This window comes from Typopeltis vanoorti, chromosome 3 (genome assembly GCF_054136105.1).
Source record: "Typopeltis vanoorti isolate ZY-2024b chromosome 3, IOZ_Tvanoo_1.0, whole genome shotgun sequence".
NCBI lineage: Eukaryota > Metazoa > Arthropoda > Arachnida > Uropygi > Thelyphonidae > Typopeltis > Typopeltis vanoorti.
In genome coordinates, this window is record NC_143551.1 from 136,452,973 (window position 1) to 136,476,155 (window position 23,183).

General features: G+C 35.9%; 1 protein-coding gene across 2 annotated transcripts in view; it reads right to left on the reverse strand.

Moving 5' to 3' along the window:
• Window positions 1-23,183, reverse strand: part of LOC150108589 (E3 ubiquitin-protein ligase rfwd3.S-like) — a 279,570-nt gene that overhangs the window by 94,707 nt on the left and 161,680 nt on the right. For both annotated transcript variants that reach the window (XM_090416037.1, XM_090416036.1), the window contains exons 10-11: window positions 22,655-22,858; window positions 10,829-10,926 (exon numbers count right to left, since the gene is read on the reverse strand). In XM_090416037.1, the coding sequence (XP_090272163.1) occupies window positions 10,829-10,926; window positions 22,655-22,858 (302 nt within the window). The remainder of the gene's footprint in view (window positions 1-10,828; window positions 10,927-22,654; window positions 22,859-23,183) is intronic.

Consider the following 23,183-nt stretch of genomic DNA (forward strand, 5'->3'; position numbering starts at 1 on the left):
CTTATCCTTATTCCCTGAATATACCATCTTAAAGTTGTATTTAGGACATTATCACCTGTTTTTTGTTCTCTGTTTCAGTAACACTAATAATGTTAACATGGTACTTCTCTAATTCTACTGCCAGTTCTACTTCTTTTCTGTTGACAAGTCTTATGTTTATGGTGCTATCTTGAATTCTGCTGATGTTGAGTTCATTCCAGTAGCAGATTTTTTACCATTCACCCTGGTTCCCTGACAAAAACAAGCATGGACCTTGTTTAACTGGGTGATGCCCCAGCTGGCATGACTTTTTATGTTGTTGTACCATCGTCTTTTGGTTTAAGCTGGTACAAAATACAATTTGGTTGGCTAAACCCCAAACTATTAGCTCACCTCACTCGTTCAGTATCCAGGTAGATACCTGTTAAAGGGTGCACCATGAAAAGATGAGGACTGAAAATTAGGTCAAAAGTCCTGATCAATTTTCTGCATTCCTTAAAAGGCATGTGGAAGTCTCCTTCTAGTTATCTAGCTCACAACTTTAAGTGATCCAACTGAAACATGGGAATCTCCAGTGTAAATTATTAAATATAATTATTTATTTAATATTTCGAAGTATTAAATTTTTGGAGTGCTTAAGGGTCAAAGCTGTATAACTGAGAGGAGACCTCCATATCACCTTTAAAGGAATGCGGAGAACCAACCAGGGCTTCTAACCTAATGTACAATCCTCAGCTTCTCATGGTGCACTCTGTTAAGTATACCTGGATAATACTGAATGAACGATGATGGCAATTTGGGATTTAGCTGACCAAACTGTATTATTATTGGCTTAAACGAAAATATAAAATGATGGTACAACATGACAGAATTTCATGCTGGCTGGGGTGTCGCCTGGTTAAACGAGGTCCCTGTTGTTTTCACCAGGGAACCAGGCCAAACAGTGAAAATTCAGCTAGGAACAAATCTCAAAACACACCCCAACTTATCACCAGAGTTCAAGATTGGGACTATCAACATAAGAAGCCTGAATGGCAAAGAAATGGAGCTAGCTGAAGAAATGGATAAGTACCATATCGACATAATAGGGGTGACTGAAGCAAAAAGTACAATAACTGAGTATCAGAAATTTTATTTTTGGATTTATTAGTGGATCATAGTTCTTTATAAATATATACAATCGTTGACAAGTTTCGCCAGCTAAGCCTGTCTGACTTCTTCAGGACAAGAAATGGGAACACTAACATTAAATGCTAAAAAAAGAATGGAGTAACAAAGTTAAATTAATTAAAATTGAAATGATGCATAACATCAAGAGTATGGAGTCTTAATCATTGTTAGTTAATCGCGTTTTATAGTTTTTTGGAAAAGTTGAGTTCTGCTAAACATAGTGAATTTATTAAGCTTTTCCAAACGTCTTTTAGTATCATGCCTTGATTTCTGTTGAGATTGTCAACTGTCCAGAGTACCACTGCAGCTTTTTTAAAGATTCTACATCTGAAATCTTCTTTGATGTATGGCATGGAGCTGTTGTCCCAATCGATGGAGTGTTCGAAATCGAGAAACGATGGGCTAATCCTGAGGTATCTGTTCTGTTGTTGACATCCCCTATATGTTCTTTTTTTCGGATTTCTAGGCTTCGTGATGTTTGGCCTAATAAATGTATGTGAAATAAGTGAATACCTCCAGGGACACACCATAATTGTAACTTGGTTTGCTAACAGTCTAGATCTTAATTATTTTGATCATTGCTATAATTTGATGACTAAACCAAATAAAAAATACAGGAAACAAGTGTTATGTCATGAACATTTTTCTGCCTTTGTAATAGTAATAAAAGTAGAATAAGGTGGTTCATATCGAGAACAAAAAAACGCTGTTTGTCATTCAGAATTGTGTGGTTATACCAGCATTTTTGCATTATATTCATTACTGCTTATGTGACAAGGAAAATATACCCCATTTGACTATATTACTTCAGTTTTTTTAATTTCATGAAAACGAATATCAACATTTTTCACTTTTTTGTTGGTTATATATATATATATATATATATATATATACTTTCAAAATAAACACACCACACCTTTGATTTACAGTATGGTATATTGTGGTTTCTTGTGATCTATTTTTACTTAGTAATAAGTACCAAATCTAATACTAAGTAAATATCAGTGCTTAAAAAACATTTTTGCATTTGTTTACTTGATGTCTTGATAAAGCAGGACATATGTAGAAAAACATGGTTACAATTTGATGTAGATTAACTTGGATTTATTGGCCTGTAATTTAATCTAATATATTCAAAAAATATTACAAAATTGTAAAATAGCCTTTGTGTTCCTTTCAAACAACAACAACAACAACAACAACCACACACACACACACACACACACACACACAAAAAATTAGATAACTCATGTAAAAATGCTCATCTATGTGTGTGTACATATAGAGAGAAAGATAAAGATGAAATATATATACGTAGGCTGTTCAATAAGTAATAAGACTATATTTATACAGAAAACAGATTACCTTTAATCGTCATCATTTACATGGTCTTTTTCGAAGTAACTACTGTCAGACACGATGCATTTGTCCCAACGTTGCGTCCACTTCTTAAACACATGCGAGAGTCTGTTTTTTGAGAGTTCTTTCAAAACTGCCTCTGCAGCTTTTACACATGCTTTGTTGCTTTTGAAATGGCAGCCTCTTAGTGGTTTCTTGAGCTGAGGAAACAGCCAGAAATCGCACAGTGCGAGATCAGGACTGTATGGAGGGTGTGGTAGGTAGGATATCTGTGTTGTTCTTCTGCAAAACGTCCACTACACAACCAGCAATATGTGGCCTTGCATTATCGTGGTGCAATAAGAAGCCATTCTTCAGCAATGGACGCTTCCTTTTAACGTGCTTGATGATAATCGCAGCTGTGTTGATCATTGTCTCTGTGATGGACGTTGAAGGTCTTCCCTCACGTTCAAGATCTTCTGCATTTTGCCTTCCTTCCTTAAGTTTTATGCCAGCAAAAAACACTTGCCATCGACATTGCTTCATCGTGGAAAGCTTCGCGTATCATGTTAAAAGTGTCCGATGCCGATTTTTGCAAATGCACACAAAATTTAATCGTATAACGCTGTTCCAAGGATGCTTCCATTTCGAAGACTGGTTGCACCTCATCGGCGTGTCGATGAGCACTTGTGTTTAGTCACGTGACATTCTGGCACATCAGCCCATATACGCCATCTATCAACCTCTTTTGTTAATACATACAACAACATTTCCTTATTCCACAGAAATTAATATTGTGATGAGTAGTTTCGCCACAGTAAAATTAGTCTTATTACTTATTGAACAGCCCATGTATATACACGCTGAGAGGCAGGGTCACCTATTAAGACCACCACCATGCACCCTTTCACTTCTGTGAAAGGGTGCATGGTGGCCACGGAGTGGGAATGATGAACCAGGAAGGAGAGAGGGTTGTGGACTTTGCAGTAGCGTTTGATCTGGCAATTGTGAACTCGTTTTTCTTCAAGAGGGAAGAACATTTGATAACATTTAGAAGTGGTAACAACAGCTCACAAATTGACTACATTTTGACTAGAAGAAAACATCTTAAGGTTGTGACAAATTGTAAAGTAATTCCAACAGATCAAGTAGCACAACAACACCGACTGCTGTGCGCAGACCTTTAAAATAATATCGAAGATAAGAACTTCTGGTTGCCATGGGATGAAGACAATTAAGTGGTTTCGCTTAAAAGAGGAGAGTGTGAGGAATTGTTTTAGGGAGAGAGTTTTAGAGAGGATTTCGGATGGACTGGAAAGTGTACAAGATTGGTGGAAACATAATTCAAAAGTAATCCTGAGCTGTGCAATCGAGGTGCTTGGTGAGACATCTGGAAAGATCAGAGAGCAGAATGAGGGTTGGTGGTGGAATAATGATGTACAAGTGGCAGTGACAGCTAAGAGGAAGGCAAAGCAGAAGTGGGATGAGTCAAGAATGGAAGAGGACAGAGAGGTGTACAAAGAGAGAAAGCAAGAAGCCAAGAGAGTTGTGGCACAGGCGAAGGCCATGGCATATCAAGATCTGTATGATCAATTAGAAACAAAGGAAGGTCAGAGAAAAATTTACCAACTAGCGAAATGTAGAAATAAAGCAGCTAAGGACATCTTACATGTGAGGCAGATCAAAGATGCTGAAGGAAGAGTATCATGGAGGGATGTGGACATAAGAAACAGATGGAAAATATAATTTGAGGGACTTTTGAATGAGGAAAATGCAAGGACTCACAGAGGAGATGGGCAGCCTTCTGAGGGGATGGTGCAGAACATCAGTAGAATGGAAGTGACGGAGGCCATGAAGAGGATGAGGAATGGAAAAGCGGTGGGCCCCAACAGAATTCCAGTGGAGGCATGGAAGGCACTGGGGGAAGAGGGAATTGACCTACTGTAGGACCTGTTCATGAAAGTTTGCCAACAGGAAAATATACCCGAGGAATGGAGGGAGAGTACTCTTGTTCCCATCTACAAGGGTAAAGGGGATGCACAAGACTGTAAATATTACAGAGGAATAAAGTTGATGTCCCACACAATGAAGATCCTAGAAAGGGTTCTTGATGGTAGATTGAGGTAGGAGGTGGAGATTGCAAAGGAACTATTTGGCTTCATGCTTGGTAGATCAACAACAGATGCTATCTTTGGGTTACGACAGATGATGGAAAAATATCGAGAGAAACAAAGGGAGCTACATCTGGTATTTATTGATCTGGAGAAAGCATACGATAGAGTGCCAAGGCAAGAAGTCTGGAGGTGTCTGAGGGAGAAGAAGGTGCCGGAGAAATTTGTCAGGTTGGTGCGGGAAATGTACAGAAATGTGAAGACAAGTGTTCGGACCTGATTGGGACAGACAGAAAGTTTTCAAGTAACAGTTGGCTTGCATCAAGGGTCAGCATTAAGTCCGTTTCTGTTTAATATTGTGATGGAGGTGGTAACAGAGAAGGTGAGAGAAGATGCACCTTGGACAATGTTGTATGCAGATGACATCTTGCGGTGTGTAGATTCAAGAGAAGAAGCGGAAACTAAACTGGAAAGATGGGGAAAAGTAATGGAAGAGAGATGTATGAGACTGAGCAGAAGTAAGACAGAGTATATGTGTTGCACAGTGGGCGGTGGCCAGGAGACAGATCTGGAGCTGGAAGGAAACGTCATCAGGAAGGTGAGAGACTTTAGATACTTAGGTTCAACAGTGGAAGAAGATGGAGGAGCTGAGAAGGAAGTGGGATGCAGGATACAAGCGGGTTGGAGGAACTGGAGGGAGATGGCTGGAGTGTTATGCGATAAGAGGGTGCCGATCAATCCGAAAGGCAAAATTTATAGGACAGTAGTGAGGCCAGCTATGACATATGCTAAAGAAACTGTGGCCCTGAGGAAAAATAACATCAGCAGGATGGAAGTAGCAGAGATGAGAATGCTTAGGTGGATGTGCGGTGTGACCAGAAAGGATCATCTGAGAAATGACTATGTCAGGGGAACAGTGAAAGTTTCGAACTTAGGAGCGAAAATACAGGAGGCAAGGTTGAGATGGTTTGGTCATGTGATAAGGAGGGAGGACGAATATGTGGGAAGAAGGGTCATGCAGATGGATGTGCAAGGAAGGCAGAAGCGTGGTGGCCAAAGAAGAGATGGAGGGAGCTGGTAGAAGAGGACTTGAAGATGAAGAACTTGGATGTGGTGACAGCCCAAGACAGGAAGGTGTGGAGGAGACTCATAACAAACAATTACCCCACTTAATTGAGAGAAGCTGTAGAAGAAGAAGAAGTCTCTTCTGTATACTATCAAATTCTTAGGGAATTTTTAGGTACACATCCCAATGTGGCAACAATATTTTAGTCAGTCATTTGTGTGTGTACAGCTCAACAGAACCGATGATAAACTCCCATCAATGGTAAAGCTATAGAACTAACATATGAACTGCAGAAATACTAACTGAATGTTATTGGTGCTAAACTGAGACTGCCAGAAACAAAGCAAGCAAGATCCTTGAAAAACAATAAATATAAGATGATTTATTTAAATAACAGTGATCAGCAAGTAGAAGGTGCAGCTGATGAACATGAAATATGAAAGGCAATTTCTAGTAAATGATTTTGATTTAGGTATATTTCAGAGTAAGAAATCGGAAAATGAAATTTATTTCCAGTTGATGGCTCCACTGAAGTACTGAAGAAATAGAGGAATACTTGCATCATTAGGAAAGGCAACTGACTTAAAGAAAGAGTAATACATCATCATCATCATCAAATTCCTGATATCTACCCTCAAGGGGTGTAGACTGGATATGATAGTACTGCATGAAAAACTTACACCATTACTAACTTCCTGTCTGCAATTTTCCTCCAAATCAATCTGTCACCTGTCAAGATTTCAACATTATCAGATCTAAGAGGAGACCTCCACGTAGCCTTTAAAGGAAGGCAAAGAACCGACCAGGGCTTCTGACCTAATGTCCAATCCTCACCTTCTCGTGGTGCACTCTGTTGGGTATCTACCTGGATACTGAACGAACGAGGATGGGCTGGCAATTTGGGATTTAGCCGACCAAACTGTATTCTTATTGGTTAAACCAAAATAAAAAATGATGGTACAACATCACAAAATTTCATGCCGGCTGGGTCGTCGCCTGGTTAAACAAGGCCTCCGTTGTTTTTGCAAGGGAACCAGGGTGAACAGGGAAAAGTCAGATACTGGAACAAATCTGGAAACGCACCCAAACTCAACATCACCAGAGTTAAAGATTGGTACTATCATCATAAGAAGAATGAATGGAAAAAAAATAGAGTTAGCTGATGAATTAGATAAGTACCAGATCGACATAATAGGGGTGACTGAAACAAAAATGACAAAAACTGGTGAGATCTTTCTGAGCAATAAATACAAAATGTTATATTCAGGCAATGACAATCAAGGAAAAGAAGGAGTAGCCATAGTATTCAACACAAAATATGAGGCTAATCTTCTTGAATGGCAGTCAGTCTCAAGTAGAGTAATCTGGGCAAATATGAGAATGGGGAACTGGACAATGAGACTTATTTGTGCCTATGGTCCCACAGAAGGTTCTACTAAGGTAGAAGTGGAGGAATTTTTTGATTTTGAGGCAGTGAAGGAAAAGAAGAAAGCATATCAAAAGTTCCTGACAAATAAGTCAGCTTGTGGTCTTAGAGAATACAGAGACAAATGCAAGAATTCTAAACATTGCGTAAAACTAGCTAAACAAAAGTCATGGGAGGACTTTCTCCCAATATTCTTGCCAAAGTCCTCCCATGACTTTTGTTTAGGTAGTTTTACACAATGTTTAGAATTCTTGCATTTGTCAATGTATTCTCTAAGACCACAAGCTGACTTATTTGTCAGGAACTTTTGATATGCTTTCTTCTTTTCCTTCACTGCCTCTTTAACTTCCTGTGTCCACCATGGAGTTCTGATTTTTCTATCCTTACAGACAACCTCACCACATTCCTCTCTGGCTGAATCAATCAATATTTTCTTCAGTACTTGCCACTGAATCTCCAAGGTTTGGTTCCTGTTCTCAAACTCTTTCATTTTTTCTTCAATAATCTTTGTGTATTTTAATCTACAGTTCATATCTGTGAGCTGCTCAACTTTTATTTGCATTAAAACTTTCTTACATGTTATTCTTTTCAATATGAAATTCAATTTTATCCTGCTGAAGACTAAATAGTGATCGCTTCCAATTTCAAATCCTCTGTACACTCTTGTGTCCTGCACCAGGGAGAAAACATCACTATCAACAATAACAATGTCAATGAGACTTTTCTTATTCTTTGCCTCTTTTCTCCATGTGAATTTGTGCACATTTTTATGTTGGAACCTGGTGTTAATAATAACCAGTCCATGTCCTGAGCAGAAATCCAACAGATATTTGCCATTATTATTGGCTTTGCTCTTTTCTCCAAATTTTCCTAAAATATTTTTGTATGTCTGACAATCATTTCCTACATATCTGCTATTCAGATCCCCAACAAGGACCAACTTTTCCTTTTTCATTGTGTCAGTTGTTTTTTCTAAAGCTTCAAAAAATTCCTCCACTTCTAGTAAAACTTATTAGAACCTTCTGTGGGAACATAGGCATAAATAAGTCTCATTGTTGAATTCTGATATTTGCCTACATCGCTCTACTTGATGCTGCTTGCCATTCAAGAGGATTAGCTTCGTATTTTGTGTTCAATACTATAGCTACACCTTCTTTTCCTTGATTGTCCTTGCCTGAATGTAGCATTTTTGTATTTATTGCTTAGAAAGATCTCACCAGTTATTGTCTTTATTGTAACTGTTAATATTTGGTCCCTTGACACTAAGTACGAGAAATTTTCTTTTTGGATTTATTAGTGGACCATAGTTCTTTATAAATATGTAGAATCGTCGACAAGTTTTGTCAGCTAAGTCTGTTTGGATTCTTCAGGACAAGAAATGGGTACACTGACGTTAAATGCTAAAAAAGAATGAAGTAATAACAGTTAAATTAATTAAAATTGAAATGACGCGTAACATCAAGAGCATGGAGTCTTAGTCATTGTTAGTTGATTGCGTTTTATAGTTTTTCGTGAAGTTGAGTTCTGCTAAGCATAGTAAATTTATTAAGATTTTCCAAATGTCTTTTAGTATCATGCCTTGATTTCTGTTGAGAGTGTCTCCTATCTGGAGTACCACTGCAGATTCTTTAAAGTTTGTACATCTGAAATCTTCTTCGATGTACGGAATGGAGCCAATCGATGGTGTGGTTCAAAATTGAGAAATAATGGGCTAATCCTGAGGTATCTGTTCTGTTGTTGTTGACATCCCCTATATGTTCTTTTTTTCGGATTTCTAGGCTTCGTGATGTTTGACCTATATAATTCAGTCCACAGGAACACGGGATGTTATATACACCTGCTTACTTGTAGAAGGCGATGCTGTCCTTAGGAGATCTTAACATGTGTCGTGTAATTTGAATAGGTTTGAAGGCAACCCTGATGTTGAAAGACCTCATGATTTTTGCTATTTTTGTTGAAACTGACATGGCATAAGGAATGACAATGGACAATGTATACTGCGTGACTTGAGGTTGTTGCTGTGGGTTGTTTCTATTGAGAATCATTTGGATTATACTTTATGGGTAACCATTTCTGACTAGAGTTTGAGATATGATTGTGAGTTAATCAAGCAGATCTTTTTCTTCCATGAAGATATTTATTGCTCTATGTTTAAGTATAAGTATAATGCCAAGTTTTTGTGCATGATGGTGTGTAGATCTGAAGTGAAGATAACGTCCAGTGTCTGCAGGTTTGCAGTAGATTGTGAACTAGATTTGTACATTCTCTTGTTTTTTTATTAGTGTGTCCAGAAAAGGTAATTGATTGTTATTTTCCAACTCTAACATGAACTTGATTTTTTGGTGAAAAGAATTTATTTTTTGAAGGAACTCATGTAAAGCATTTTCTGTGTCTTTTCAAATAATGAAGACATTGTCCATGTGTCTCCTTCAGACTAATGGTTTCAGATTTATTTTGGATAGGATGTCAGTTCCATGAACAGAACTATAATGCTATACATATAGGAAGGTCACTACCCAGACTGGTTTCTACCTTTATTGAGGTCTCTTCAGTGGGAGCCAGACCCAGAGGTGATACAAGGTTGAAGCAATGCAGAAGTCATATTTCCATATGCTAGTTGCCAAAAGGTGTCACACCTTATTATTAAATTACTCTGGATTAGAGAAAGATGTTGAAAGTTTTTTTCCCCACTTGGTTAGACTATAAATTATATATTTAGTTTAATCCTTTATTCAAGTGTAAACAAACAAAGTTTGCACCTGAAGTATCTTTAGGACTGGGGCAACTCGTGGTATGACTTCACATCACTTGCCTTAGTATCCCACATGCAAAGCACATCTCCTTGCAGACATGTATAATGCTATGCATTAAGGGAAGGGTCACTACCCAGACTGGTTTCAACATTATTGAGGTCTCATCAGTGGAAGCCAGACACAGAAGTGATACTAAGTAGTACTAAGACTATTTGTTTGCTTACGCTTGGATAAAGGACTAAACAAAAAATAAAATTTCTTAACATCTTTTAATTTAAGTACTGATATGTGCTCCTTATTACATTCCTCCCTTACCAGTTCTTATTTTTCTATTCTTGAATACAAGTTCACCACATGAAGTTGAATCAATCAATGTTTTCTTCAGAGTTTGTCATAATCTCCAAGGTTTGGTTTTCAAATTCTTTCATTCTTTCTTGAATTCTTAATGTTTGCATAGCTGAGTCTATGGTTCACCTGTAAAAGGTACTCAACTTTAATTCTTTTTAAAATTTTCTTACATGCTGTTCTTTTCAATGTCATATTTATTTTTATCTTACTAAGACTAAGTGATGTTCACTTCCAATTTCAAATTCCCTTATACTTATGTACTCTGAACCAGCATGAAGATATCACTGCCTTCTCTCGTTGCAAATTTGGAATCGTGGTGGCATAAAGATTAGTCTGTGTTTGAAACAGATATCCTCTATGTACTTACCATCATCATTATTATTATTACCAAACCTTCCCTAAACATTTCTATATGCCAAGGAGTCATTTACTACCCTGAAGTTCAGATCACTAACAAGGTTCAGCTTTTCTCTTTATGTCAGCTGCCTTCTCTAATCACTCAAAAAAATTGACAAAGTCATCCAAGTGCAAATTTTTGGGTTCCAATTATAAGCAGAATTTTGGACAACTAGAATATAAATAACTCTATGAATTGGACTAAATTCAATAATTTACCATAAGTAAATGATAAACTCACCTTCCAAAGGTAGTGGATGTGGCTTATATACATGGTTATCTGTCTGTTCATAGAAATGGCAGCTAGACAACTGGCCCACTAATGGTCCACCATTATTTCTGAAATGAAAATGTTTTAGTATATAACAGACCAATTTTATTACAAAGCAAAATTTATTAGTGTAACAAAATTAACTGGGTGGCACACTTGAAGAATGACAACATCTCTGTTAATATCAGTAATGGAAGCTAGTGAAATGTAAGTTGTTCGATGAAACTATGAAATAACTTGATGAATAGGAATGTAAGACATAATTAATTAGCATAAGACGGGTTTAACGTACATATATATTTTAGTGGTATAAAATTTTCACCCTAGTATCAAGAGCATCTTCAGTATGACTTTCAAATTAAACAAGAATAGAAACTGTCAAATTCAATAATGAAACATGCAAATTGCAAATACATACAGAGTATCATGGTCTAATTACATTAAGGTTCTAGTAAAATAACTTTAATGGGAGATTTAAAATAAAAATTAAAAAAAAAAAAAGGAAAAAGAATTAAATTAATTCTGGGACTTGTAAGACCTATTTTCCATAAGCAGGATAATTTAAGTCCACATTTCTATTTAGATTTGGTCGATGCTGCAAAGTCTCACCACTTTCTTTGTATAGATATTCTAAAAGATTAATACTTTTATAGAGAACCCTAATTTTCTTCATAAGAATTCAATGTCTTGGGATGATAGCATGTTCTACAAGTCCTGACTCATGGAACTTAACATAGTCTAAATGTTCATCACAATGTACGTCACAAATCTACCTGTTTGGTCAAAATACAATAATCCACTGCAGCAAGGAATTTGATACAGTCCAGGGTATCAAATATACCAAAGACTAAAGGTAGAAGTTTATCTTTAGCTGAGCCTAGAAAAGTAATTATCTGGTTGATAAAGTGGAAGGACACTTGTAGGCCAACAGTTCTAAGTAGCTTGGCTAAACTTTCAGAGATATCTTTAACACACAGAATGGTGACACAACAGACCACCTCTGTATCACTTTCATGATGAGAGGCAGATGCCAAGGAAACACTAATTAACAATTATCTTATTGACATATGATTAAATAAAGCCATTAGTAAGGATGGTGAACTTAATATGATTTATTTCTTGGGAGAGCAGCATTTCAGCAAAGCAGAGAGTGGCTCGATGTACCAGAGTGTTAATGGTGATAGATGTTTGATAATTATGATGTGAAAGAGAATGCAAAGTCAGGTATGAGTTTTCTTTCTAAAAACTGAGAAATAAAGGCTACCATCTGGTTGATGAAGTAACAGACCATGACACTCCACATCATGTACATGCATTTTGTGTGTTTCATTGTCAAATTTACTGGGTTCTATTCTTGTTTAATTTCTGATCCACACACGAAAGGCTATAAGACCCATAGCACGTTACTGCTGTGTGGGGGCAAGAGGAATAGAAGGAAGAAGAAATCTGTTCACATTTTGTTTGCACAACTGAATGCTGTAATCATAGGTTGTAATTTCAACCTATGATTACAGCATTCAGTTGTTCAAATGCAGAATATAGACCCTATGTTTCTTTACAGAAACATAAAATACATGTGAAATAGTGGAAAAATGTATAAATAACTGTAATCAATTATATAAATATTTCAGTAAGTTTTAAGTTTCTGAAACCATCATCAGTATCACAAAACAGAATCGAGAAATTCAAATAACATGTGGGTGCATGAAGAATGGTATCTTTCATGCATAGTTGGACAGAGCCTAATATATTATTAGGATCTGAAATAGGTGTCTGTGTGGGATATTTATGTAACTACATTAAAAAAAAAAAAAAAAAGAAACACAATTAATGACAAGTTTTTCAAACTTTGGGCATAGACAATCCATCACTAAGATTAAGATCCTTTTCCACTGCCTTTGCACAGTGGAGAAGGATCTCAGCACTTCCTTTATAGACATTCAAATCTGTTTGAGCAACCATGCAATAATTTAGCACCATCCTATAGGTTCCCATGATGCTAGTGTTAGTAACTGTATGATGTTCAGCAAGGCCAGATTTATGAAGTTTTTTTCAATTCAATTTAGGACTGGTGTTCAGAAATGTGTTTAGTACTTGGTAACAAAGAGCTGATTCGATTAATAGATTTCAAATGTGGTTAAAAGATGAAATTTCTTAATGATATGAGAAGCATGTTCAGAAGTACTTCTGATATAACAAATGGAGATTCTATGCAAGTCATCTTTTTTTTTCTTTTTTTTTCTGTGTAAGTATGAGTAAAATGGCTGATGATTTATTCAATAAATTCAGGGTTGTAGCCATTGAGACAATCTGATGGTTCAATTTCTTTCTAATGTAACTTAGATGAAGAACAAGTGGCATTTAATAATTTCTGTGAGGGATGATGTGCTGATATGTAATGAATATATTGACCACAGAAGGACTGCTTGCAATAGACTGAAGTGGATAATGAACCATCCATTTTTCTTTTTATAAGAACACACCTTTTTTTAAAAAAGACCCCCAACATACAAGGTAAATTTGATTGTAAAGAAGGCTATTTTTTGTAGGAAGACATCTAATTCCCGATAAGATTTATTCCAGATTGCAAAAACATCTATATAATGAAGCCAAAGTAAAGGTTTGGGATCAAAATTAGCATTTTTTTTTTTTTTTTTGAGATGTTCGAAGTAAATTTTTGTCAGAGTTGGGGAAAGCAAGAAGCCCACTGCAGTGACCTCAGTTTGTCTTTAAATCTTTCCATTCCAGCTGAAATATACTACAGAACAGAACATTTAAGATTAACAAAATTCAGAAACAAGCAAATAAACAATAAGGCAAAGCAATTCAAGCAGATTCCCATTAGCTAACTTTCGTTAAATGTGTTTATTCAGTAATGTAAAGCTTCAACTTTCTAAACTAGATTCTAGAAAACATTTTTGCAGCAAAAAAATCCAAAATGTGCAGTTTAACAATATTGTTCCGCATGCTTGTGAGAATTTAGATAAAAGAATAGCAATACATCAGTTGGAAAAATTACATATATTCTTCTTTGATGGGGTGATAACTGTATAAAAATCCATTAGAATAAGAATACACATTCACAGTAAAATTTAATTAAAGATAAAAATTAGGTAGAAAGGTTTTCTTTTAAGTTTCTTAACACCCCAAACGGCCATAATGTCTATAGACGTCCAGCAAAATCTGGACACGATTCTGTAACACCTATTGAAATAACATGGATAACAAGAGTAATTTGGTATCAGTCAATGGAAATACAGTCAACATAGTATCATCATCAGTGAGAATGAAGAAATATTTAAAATTCAAAAACAGTGTGAGTGCATGGGGAGAGGTATCTTTCTGTGTAGTTACAAGAGGATAAAATTACTGCACTATTAAGATACTACCCCCCCCCCCACCTCCACACACACACATGCAAAAAAATAACAATTTTAAATTAGGTTTCATATTTTTTGTAGAAATACAGTCAACATAAAGATAGAAATCTGGGCAATTTGGCACTTTCTTTGAAAAGACATTCAGATATGTAGGTGCCTCTATGTAAACACTTAGTATTATCTCAAAGGACCATACAGCTAGTATTATCAATTCCATGTTCTTCAAGATTGGATTTATGATGTTTATTTAGTTAAATATATAACTGATGTTCAGAAATACATTTTGTGGCAAAGCAGCAAGTCTGCCTGAAATATAAAAGAGTTGCAATAAATTTGATGGACTCTAGGTAGTGACTGCAACTGCACTTTCTCTTTTGGAGAAGGTAAAATGAATCCAATTTTGGTTGATGAGTTTGTATGACTGAAAGACGGAATTTCTTTTGAATATGAGCAACATGTTCATAGGTTTCCTGAATACAAGGAATAGAATACCTATTCCTTATATTCAGGGAACCTTTTACAATACTATGTACTAACTCCATTTCTAAACATTTTTAGTACTCTCCAAAATATCTGCCAACTACAGGATATTTATCTTCTATATTCTTACCTGTCTTCCCAATATTTGTTCAAATATTTTTTTTTATTGGCTGTTTCACTCTCTTACATCTTTCTCTAAAACATTTGCTGACTTAATTGTTAGGAACTTTTGATATGCTTTCTTCTTGTTCCATGACTGTCTCTTCATCTTACTGAATCCAACATAGAGTGCTGATTTTTCTATTCTTACAGAAAACTTCACCTCATACTCTTCTGGATGAATCTCCAAGGTTTGATTCTTGTTTTCAAAATCGTCATTTTCAAATCGCTTTCACCTGTGAAAGCGACTTGACTTTGGTTCTTTAAATACTTCCATACTTTTCTTTTCAATATATTCAATTTTCATCATCATCAATTTCCCAATATGTTTCCTCAAGGGGGCGTTCAGGCTACTATGTCAGCACTACATGAATAAGTTTACATTATTAATAATCTCCTGTTAACAATTTTCCTCCAAATTAATCTATTACTTGTCAGCACTCCACTATTGTCATATCTAACATTTTGTTATTCTAAGGCACTTCGGACTGAATCAATTCACTCAAACCTTGGTCTTCCTCTGGGTCTTTTTCTTGCCTAAACACCTATTTTTACCTGAGAGTCTTCAAGATGGCATTACAGGTGAGTGTTGATAGCTCTCTCCATTATTTTGGAAAGAACTGGAGTAAGAGAAATTGGATAGTAGTTTGAGAGTATAGATTTATCACCCTCTTTTTTTAAGGATAGGCTGAATATGGGCTCATTTCCAGACTGCAAGGTAGACACCAGTGAATAAGAGTGTAAAAAGATATATACAGAATGAGAGTCAACTCTGGAGCAGAGACCTTTAGGATAATTAGAGGAATGCCATCAGGGCCAGGAGACTTTTTGGTATCCAATTTGAGCAAAATTTTCCTGATCTCTTTTTGGCAAAAGGACATACTGGCCATTGAGTGCGTATGACATGGTGGAGAGGGACATTTACCAAAATCAGCAATACAAGAATTCCAGGAGAAATAGGAAGCCAGGAGAATGGCTTTTTCTGTGGGTGATGATGCAATAGAACCAGTGGTGGTGGTGGGAGCAGTACTGGGCAGTAGTTGCAACCAACGGCTTTGGCTAGAGACCAGAATGCATGGCTGTCATTTGGACAGGATGCAAATTTCTTGTTTTTAGCTCTCTCAACGCCAGTTTTTGACGTGCTGATAGTTTTTAGTTTTCCTGCAAATATTCTGGGCTTTGGTATAAATGTATAGGTGGATGGAGTTTTGGATGCAAGACAGTTATGGTATGTGCAATTCTTCTCTTGTACAGTTTTGTCACACTTGTAGAAGAACTAAGGCAGTGATGAGAATTTAGGGTGGAATGGGGAATAAATGTTTCCATGCCAATATTATTTCAGTGATACGTTTAGCACATAGGTTTGGGTCAGATGGCTAGAAGCAATAATCTATCCAAGAAAATGTGCCATTGTAGTTGTATAGATCATTCCACTTGACTTTCTCGCAATGCCATAGATGATGTGTGGATGCAAGTAACTGTGGTCTGAACTACCTAGAGGACAGACTACCTTCACTGTTTACTTGGATGGGCAACTAGTGAGGAAGAGGTCCAAGGTATCTGGAGAGTGGTTAGGGTTGTCTAGTATTCTGGTAGGCATGTGATGGCAGATTACTCAGTCTCTCTTCTGCTTGATCTGTGCAACTGGGGTAGGTGTGCACCAGCTGGTGTTGTGACACTGAAGTCGTGAAGGAAAATTACCTCATTGTTAGGAAAGTTGGATTGAAGGATATCAAATTTTAAGGAAAGGAAAAGGAAAAATTGGTGGCATTGGGAGAGCAGTAGACACAGCAGATGAATTTGATTGAATGGGTAGAGAGATTTTCAGCCAGAGGTCAAAATTGGGAGATTCTAGGTTGTGTGTGTGTGTGTGTGTGTGTGTGTGTGTGTGTGGTTGTGCACATGATGCGTTCACTATCAAAGGTGAGTTGTCTGTTGGTGATAATCAAAAATGGAGAGCATGTCATTAGTGTTACAAAAGAATCAGAAGTGTTATGTCAAAAAAATAAGCTAGCCTGTGGTGGAATATCTGTGAACAATGATACAAAAATGAAAGCTTAGAGAATTATTACAGGGGCACATCTGTGGAGTCTTAAGAATCATTGTAGGAGATCCAAAATATCCACACAATATATATCATACTTCTCCGTGAATCCATTAATAGAAAAAGCACTCATAACTGACTTTGGCAACCCATTCCATTTATTTACCACTCTCCAAATGAAATATCTAGCCCTCACACCCTTGATAAACACACTCTCATCCAATCTGGATGAAGACATCAATGAATGAAGTTGAACAAAGTTAAAAAAAAAGATAGCACAGAAGAAAGATGAAGAGAATAGCAAGGCAGTGTGGGATATCTGAATTTCATTCAGACAGATCACATTTTATGTTTTAATAATTTAGATGAGTTATGTATCTAGCAAAAGACTTTGCTGGCCAAGTGGTTTGTGTACCCACTCTCCAACCAACAGGCTGTAGGTTCAAATCCTACACTGTGGGCATGGATGTTTGTGATTGTCTTTAGGTGGCAGGTGAATGTCATTGCCAGTGTGAAACCACTGCTCTGCTTATTGGAGGCCAGAAGTAACTTGAAAAAGTTACATGTTTAGTCTCTAGAGTACGGTTTCTGGATTGGGCTAAGAATATCCTTAGCCCAACCCATGGTACCAAATGTACTAAAGGTACTAAATAACTTTAATCAGTGGAAGCAACAAAAAATTTATATAATTAAACACATTAATTCTCCTTCCCTTTAATACTACCATAAAATTTAATTTATTATAATTAAACTTACTTGCTTTCATCCTCCTGAAGAGAATAAAAATAATATTAATAAGTTATTTTATACAATTTTGAAGTTATTAAAACAACTTCTAACATATCATTAACTCTGGTGATGGAACAAATGCACAAAGCTGACAGTTCCAAATTCAAGAATTGCACGATGGTACAACATGACAAAATTTCATGCTGGCTGGGGCATCGCCCGGTTAAACAAGGCCCCCTTTGTTTTTGCCAGGGAACCAGGGCGAACAGCAAAAAGTCAGCTAATGGAACAAATCTGAAAGCACACCCCAACTCAACATCACCAGAGTTAAAGATCGGTACTATCAACATAAGAAGCCTGAATGGCAAAGAAATGGTGCTAGCTGAAGAACTGGATAAGTACCAGATCGACATAATAGGGGTGACTGAAACAAAAAAGACAAAAACTGGTGAGATCTTTCTGAGCAATAATTACAAATTGTTATCTTCAGGCAATGACAATCAAGGAAAAGAAGGAGTAGCCATAGTATTCAACACAAAATACAAGGCTAATCTTCTTGAATGGCAAGCAGTCTCAAGTATACTGATGTGGGCAAATATCAGAATGGGGAATTGGACAATGAGACTTGCCCACAGAAGGTTCTACTAATGTAGAAGTGGAGGAATTTTTTGATGCTTTAGAAAAAGCAACTGACACAATGAAAAAGGAAAAGTTGGTCCTTGTTGGGGACTTAAATAGCAGAGTAGGAAATGATTGTCAGAAATACAAAAATATTTTGGGAAAATTTGGAGAGCAAAGCTAATAATAATGGCAAATACCTGTTGGATTTCTGCTCAGGACATGGACTGGTTATTACTAACACCATGTTCCAACATAAAAATATGCACAAATTCACATGGAGAGAAGAGGCAAGGTATTAGAAAAGTCTCATTGACTATGTTATTGTTGATAGTGATGTTTTCTCCTTGGTGCAGGACACCAGAGTGTACAGAGGATTTGAAATTGGAAGCGATCACTATTTAGTCTTGAGCAGGATAAAATTGAATTTCATATTGAAAAGAATAACATGTAAGAAAGTTTTAAAGCGAATAAAATTTGAGCAGTTCTCAGATGTGAACTGTAGACTAAAATACACAAAGATTATTGAAGAAAAAATGAAAGAGTTCCAGAACAGTAACCAAACCTTGGAGATTAAGTGGCAAGCCTTGAAGAAAGCCCTGATTGATTCAGCTAGAGAGGCATGTGGTGAAGTTGTCTGCAAGGATAGAAAAATCAGAACTCCATGTTGAACACAGGAAGTTAAAGAGGCAGTGAAGGAAAAGATGAAAGCATATATTTCAAATCCTCTGTACACACTAATGTCTTATTATGCCGATTCTATAATTAGGAAGAGTTTGGTGTGTGTGATGAAATTGCGATTTTTCTGCTGCAAAAATTAAAATGTTAAACAAGTACGTTCTGCTCTGCATCTTTTCCAAAAACCACACATATCTTACAGGATGCTTCTTAAGCATTTGAATCGAGTTTAAATTCGTAAAGAAACATGCCCAAATTACACCAGGTTCCAAGTCACAGAAAAAGAGTACACACCAAGTTAGAGTGCGCTGATTGCAAACCACTGTAAAATAAAACAAGTGACTGTAGCGAACTCTACTGAAAACTGCACAAACTTTTTGGCTACCATATATATTGCCAAGATATAATAAGAGTGAACTGAGAAGAAGGGCCATGATTGTAAACAAGTCATTGCGTATTAGGAGGAATGGCATACAGTTTTTAGATATTTGGAATAAACTTGATTGATGAAAGAACTTGTGTATGACTGATAGATTCAATTTGGAAAAAGTTTTGTTTCAGTAAGATAATATAGACATAAAATAAGAGAAACTAAGTCATGTGTGCAAACAGTTTTGAGGTGAAAGAGTATGAGAAAGATCAAAGCATACTCTGTGCAGTTTCTCATGTCTCAAAACTGAATGGGATACTCATTAAAGATGCAAGGAGTTATTGCCTTTAGTTAGTATAAAGTTTTCTCACAAAAAAGTTCTTTCAGCCTTATTTCTGACAACATCCAAATCTGTGGGAGGGAAGGAGGGGGGGGGATCCAAATCTCTGAAATGAGGTTTTTGTTTGAGACATAAAGAAATATTCTGGAGATAAAGTTTTGGACATAAAGAAATATTCTGGGGAAATATAGAGAAAAGAACACAGCTAATAATAATGGCTAGTACCTGCTGGATTTCTGCAGTGATGGGCTAGTCATTACTAGCATCATGTTTCAAAATATAAATGTGCATAAATTTACAATGAGAGAATACACAAAAAATAGTAGCATCAGAGATTATGCTTTTACTATTAACTGATGTTTTCAGACTAGGTCAACACATAAGTATGTACAGGAGATTTGAAAAACAAAGTGATTGACCTAGTGGACACTTTGTATGAAGTTGAATAGGATAGTGTAGAGAAGGACAAGAATAAGTATCTCATTGAAAAGAAAAAAGCATACCAAAGTTTTACAAAGAAGCAAGGTCAAAGAACTCTGATCCAAACTATGAACTCAAAATACAAAAATTGGGGAAAAAAAGTAAAGGAGTGTGAAAATGAGCATCAGGCCTTAGAAACTGAGTGAAAAAATTTGAAGAGATAGAATGACTCAGTAAAGCATGGTGACATTGTCATCAAATATAGAAAAATAAAAACTCCAAGGTAGTTTATGAAAAGAAGTCATAAAAAAGTTCCTGGTCAATAGAGAATATGAAGCATGGAACTTTTTTTTCAAGCTACTTCAGGTTTCTAGTAAAGTGTTGTGGTGTTTGTCTCACATATGTCAATGAAATTTGTTTACTTCCTGAAGACAATCAAAAAAATCCAACTAATTCATCCAGTATCTGCTCTTCAACTGAGAGGATGTGGGTTTTAATTCCAGAATTCAAACCATGAGCTATAAAATAGTTATAGCTCATGGTTTGATTTTTTTGTGAAAACAAGATACCACTAAAAATTCTTTTAAACTAGCTTGAAACTAAATTGAATAACAGCTGTAACAAATTTGGCATGAAAAGCAGCAATAAAAATACCATGAAAATAGACTGGAACACAGAAAACTTCAGCTGCATTCTGAATGGAGATCCTATAGAACAGGTGAAATATTTCTGCTATTTAGGCACAGTTTTTAGTAAAGATGGCAGGTTAAATCTGGAAATAGACAACAGAATATGCAAAGTTGGTATGATCGGTAGCCAGCTTAATAAATTTATATGGAATAAGAGAGATATTAAGCAAAACATCAAATTAACAGTATACAAGTCAGTGTTCAAACCAGTTTTAAGTTATGGATCTGAGAGTTGGGTTAGAAAGAAAGCACTTGATCAAAGACTAGAGACCACAGATATGAGGGTTCTGAGGAAAATTAGGGGGGGGGGTGAACTGATGGCATCAATGGCAGAATCATATTAAAAATGAAGATATTAGAAGGGAACTTGACATTATTAGCATTCGAGCATGTAAGCAGAGCTAATCTAGTGATATGGCCACTTAAACAGAATGGGCGAGGAAAAGTTGGCAAAACAGGTGTTTGATGCCCAGATGGCAAGAAAGAGACCAGAGAAAGAACAAGGTCTATGTGGATTTATTCAGTCAGAGCTGCCTTAGAAGAACGAATATCAGATATGACAATATTGGAGTGCTTACAAGTAATAACTAATTTGGAGGCAAATTGTGGATAGGAGATTAATAATAATGTTAACTTAATCACATAGTACTGTCATAGTAACCTGAACAGCTAGGAAAGCTAGGATTGTGTAAAAGCAGGCTAAACTAATCACGAAAAGATTTTAGAGAGAATATAGTAGAAAAAATATAAAGCAGGTTTCAAAATGTTTTGGAAGCTATTAACTAAGCTAGGAAATCACAAAAGAAAGTTACTTTTAAAAATTATTGAGGCAAAAAACAACAGAACAGTGGTTTAAAATATCCAGGAAGACTACAAATCATTAGAAATCTCTCTGTTAATACTTTTCTACATAATAGGATGTGTAACTCATTACACAGTTCTCTTTCTGATTATATTATATGTGGTTCTAGCCTGATAAATAGGAATGGACAATTTGCACCTTGGAAACTTCAATTCATTGAAAATTATATTTGATCTAAAATATAGTGATAGAAAAGATTTAAAAGTAGTTATCCTGCATAATTTAAAGATTTTGGCAGAAAATTTGGAGCAGATCTCTCACATAACAATTTATGAGAAAGGAAATAAAACTGAAATTCAGACTTCAAAAGGAATTTCTTTATTAAGTAAAATGAAGTGTTACTTGGGAAAAAAAAAAAAAAAAAAAAAAAAAAAGCTGGTTTTAGGCCAAAAAAGGGGACTGCCAAAACATTAAAATCATTGAAAAAGCACATGCTAAGGTACCAAGGAAAGAAAACTTGAAATCAGATCTTAAAAAAAATCAGTATGGTTGTAAACAGAATCTCATACAGAAAGACAGAATTCATTGGCAGTCTCCACTCTTATTATAATCTAAATTAACATTTAGATTATAATAAGAGTGGAGACTGCCAATGAATGCCAATGCCAATTAAGTAAAATGGTTTCAAATCAGACATTCAAATATGAGATATTAAGTTTTTTCTTTAAAAGTCTGTGTGTGTAAAATAATCTTAGGTAAATTTGTCAATTCTTAAGGAGAATTTAATCAATTGGAAATATAGCTAATCAAATCAGAAACCCAACAAATAACCTGATAGGTCATGAACTATTAAATGTGTTGTTTTTTCCAATTTGATATATCAGAAAATGAAGATAGTTCAAAATGGCTAAAATGCTATATTAAAGTAGTGAAAAAAATAATATTACTGGAACTTTTAATTATTTAATTAATTAAAAACATTAAATAATAAGAAAACTGATTTCCTTAAGTTTAGAAGATCAAAGTAATTATCATTAGATCAGAAAAATTGGCCTGTATGAACTAGATGTTATAAAAGATGAAGCACCTTGATAATGAAGTATTGTCTTTTTGTACATACTGGAGTGATACAACTGGTGAGATCTGACCCAAGGAAGGAAGCTGACTTACATGACCACTAGTCATTCGTGTATCAAACTGCAAAATGCTACCATTCTTCAGACCAGCAAAAAAATAGCAGGGATCATCTTTATCCCAAATACAGCTCCATGCATCTGCATCCAAGGAATATCTGTTTAAGTGAAAAGCAACAGTGATGATATTAGACATTTTATAAACTATAAAAGCTTCAAAAACTTATTAGTAAAACAATTAATAATAATCATATAAAGCATCACAGTAGACATTGCACTACAGTAAACACACTACTGTTTGAAAGGAACAGTGGGTGTGGTATGTCCCCCCCCCCCTCGAACATCTTTTTTCACAGTACTCAGCCCCTGCACACATAAGGCTAGGACCACACAGCAAATGTGCATGACCACTTATCACCATCTGAATAGCTGTCTGGAAGTCCTGATCTGAATCTGTTGGACTTTAAATTGTGGTTGGAGTTT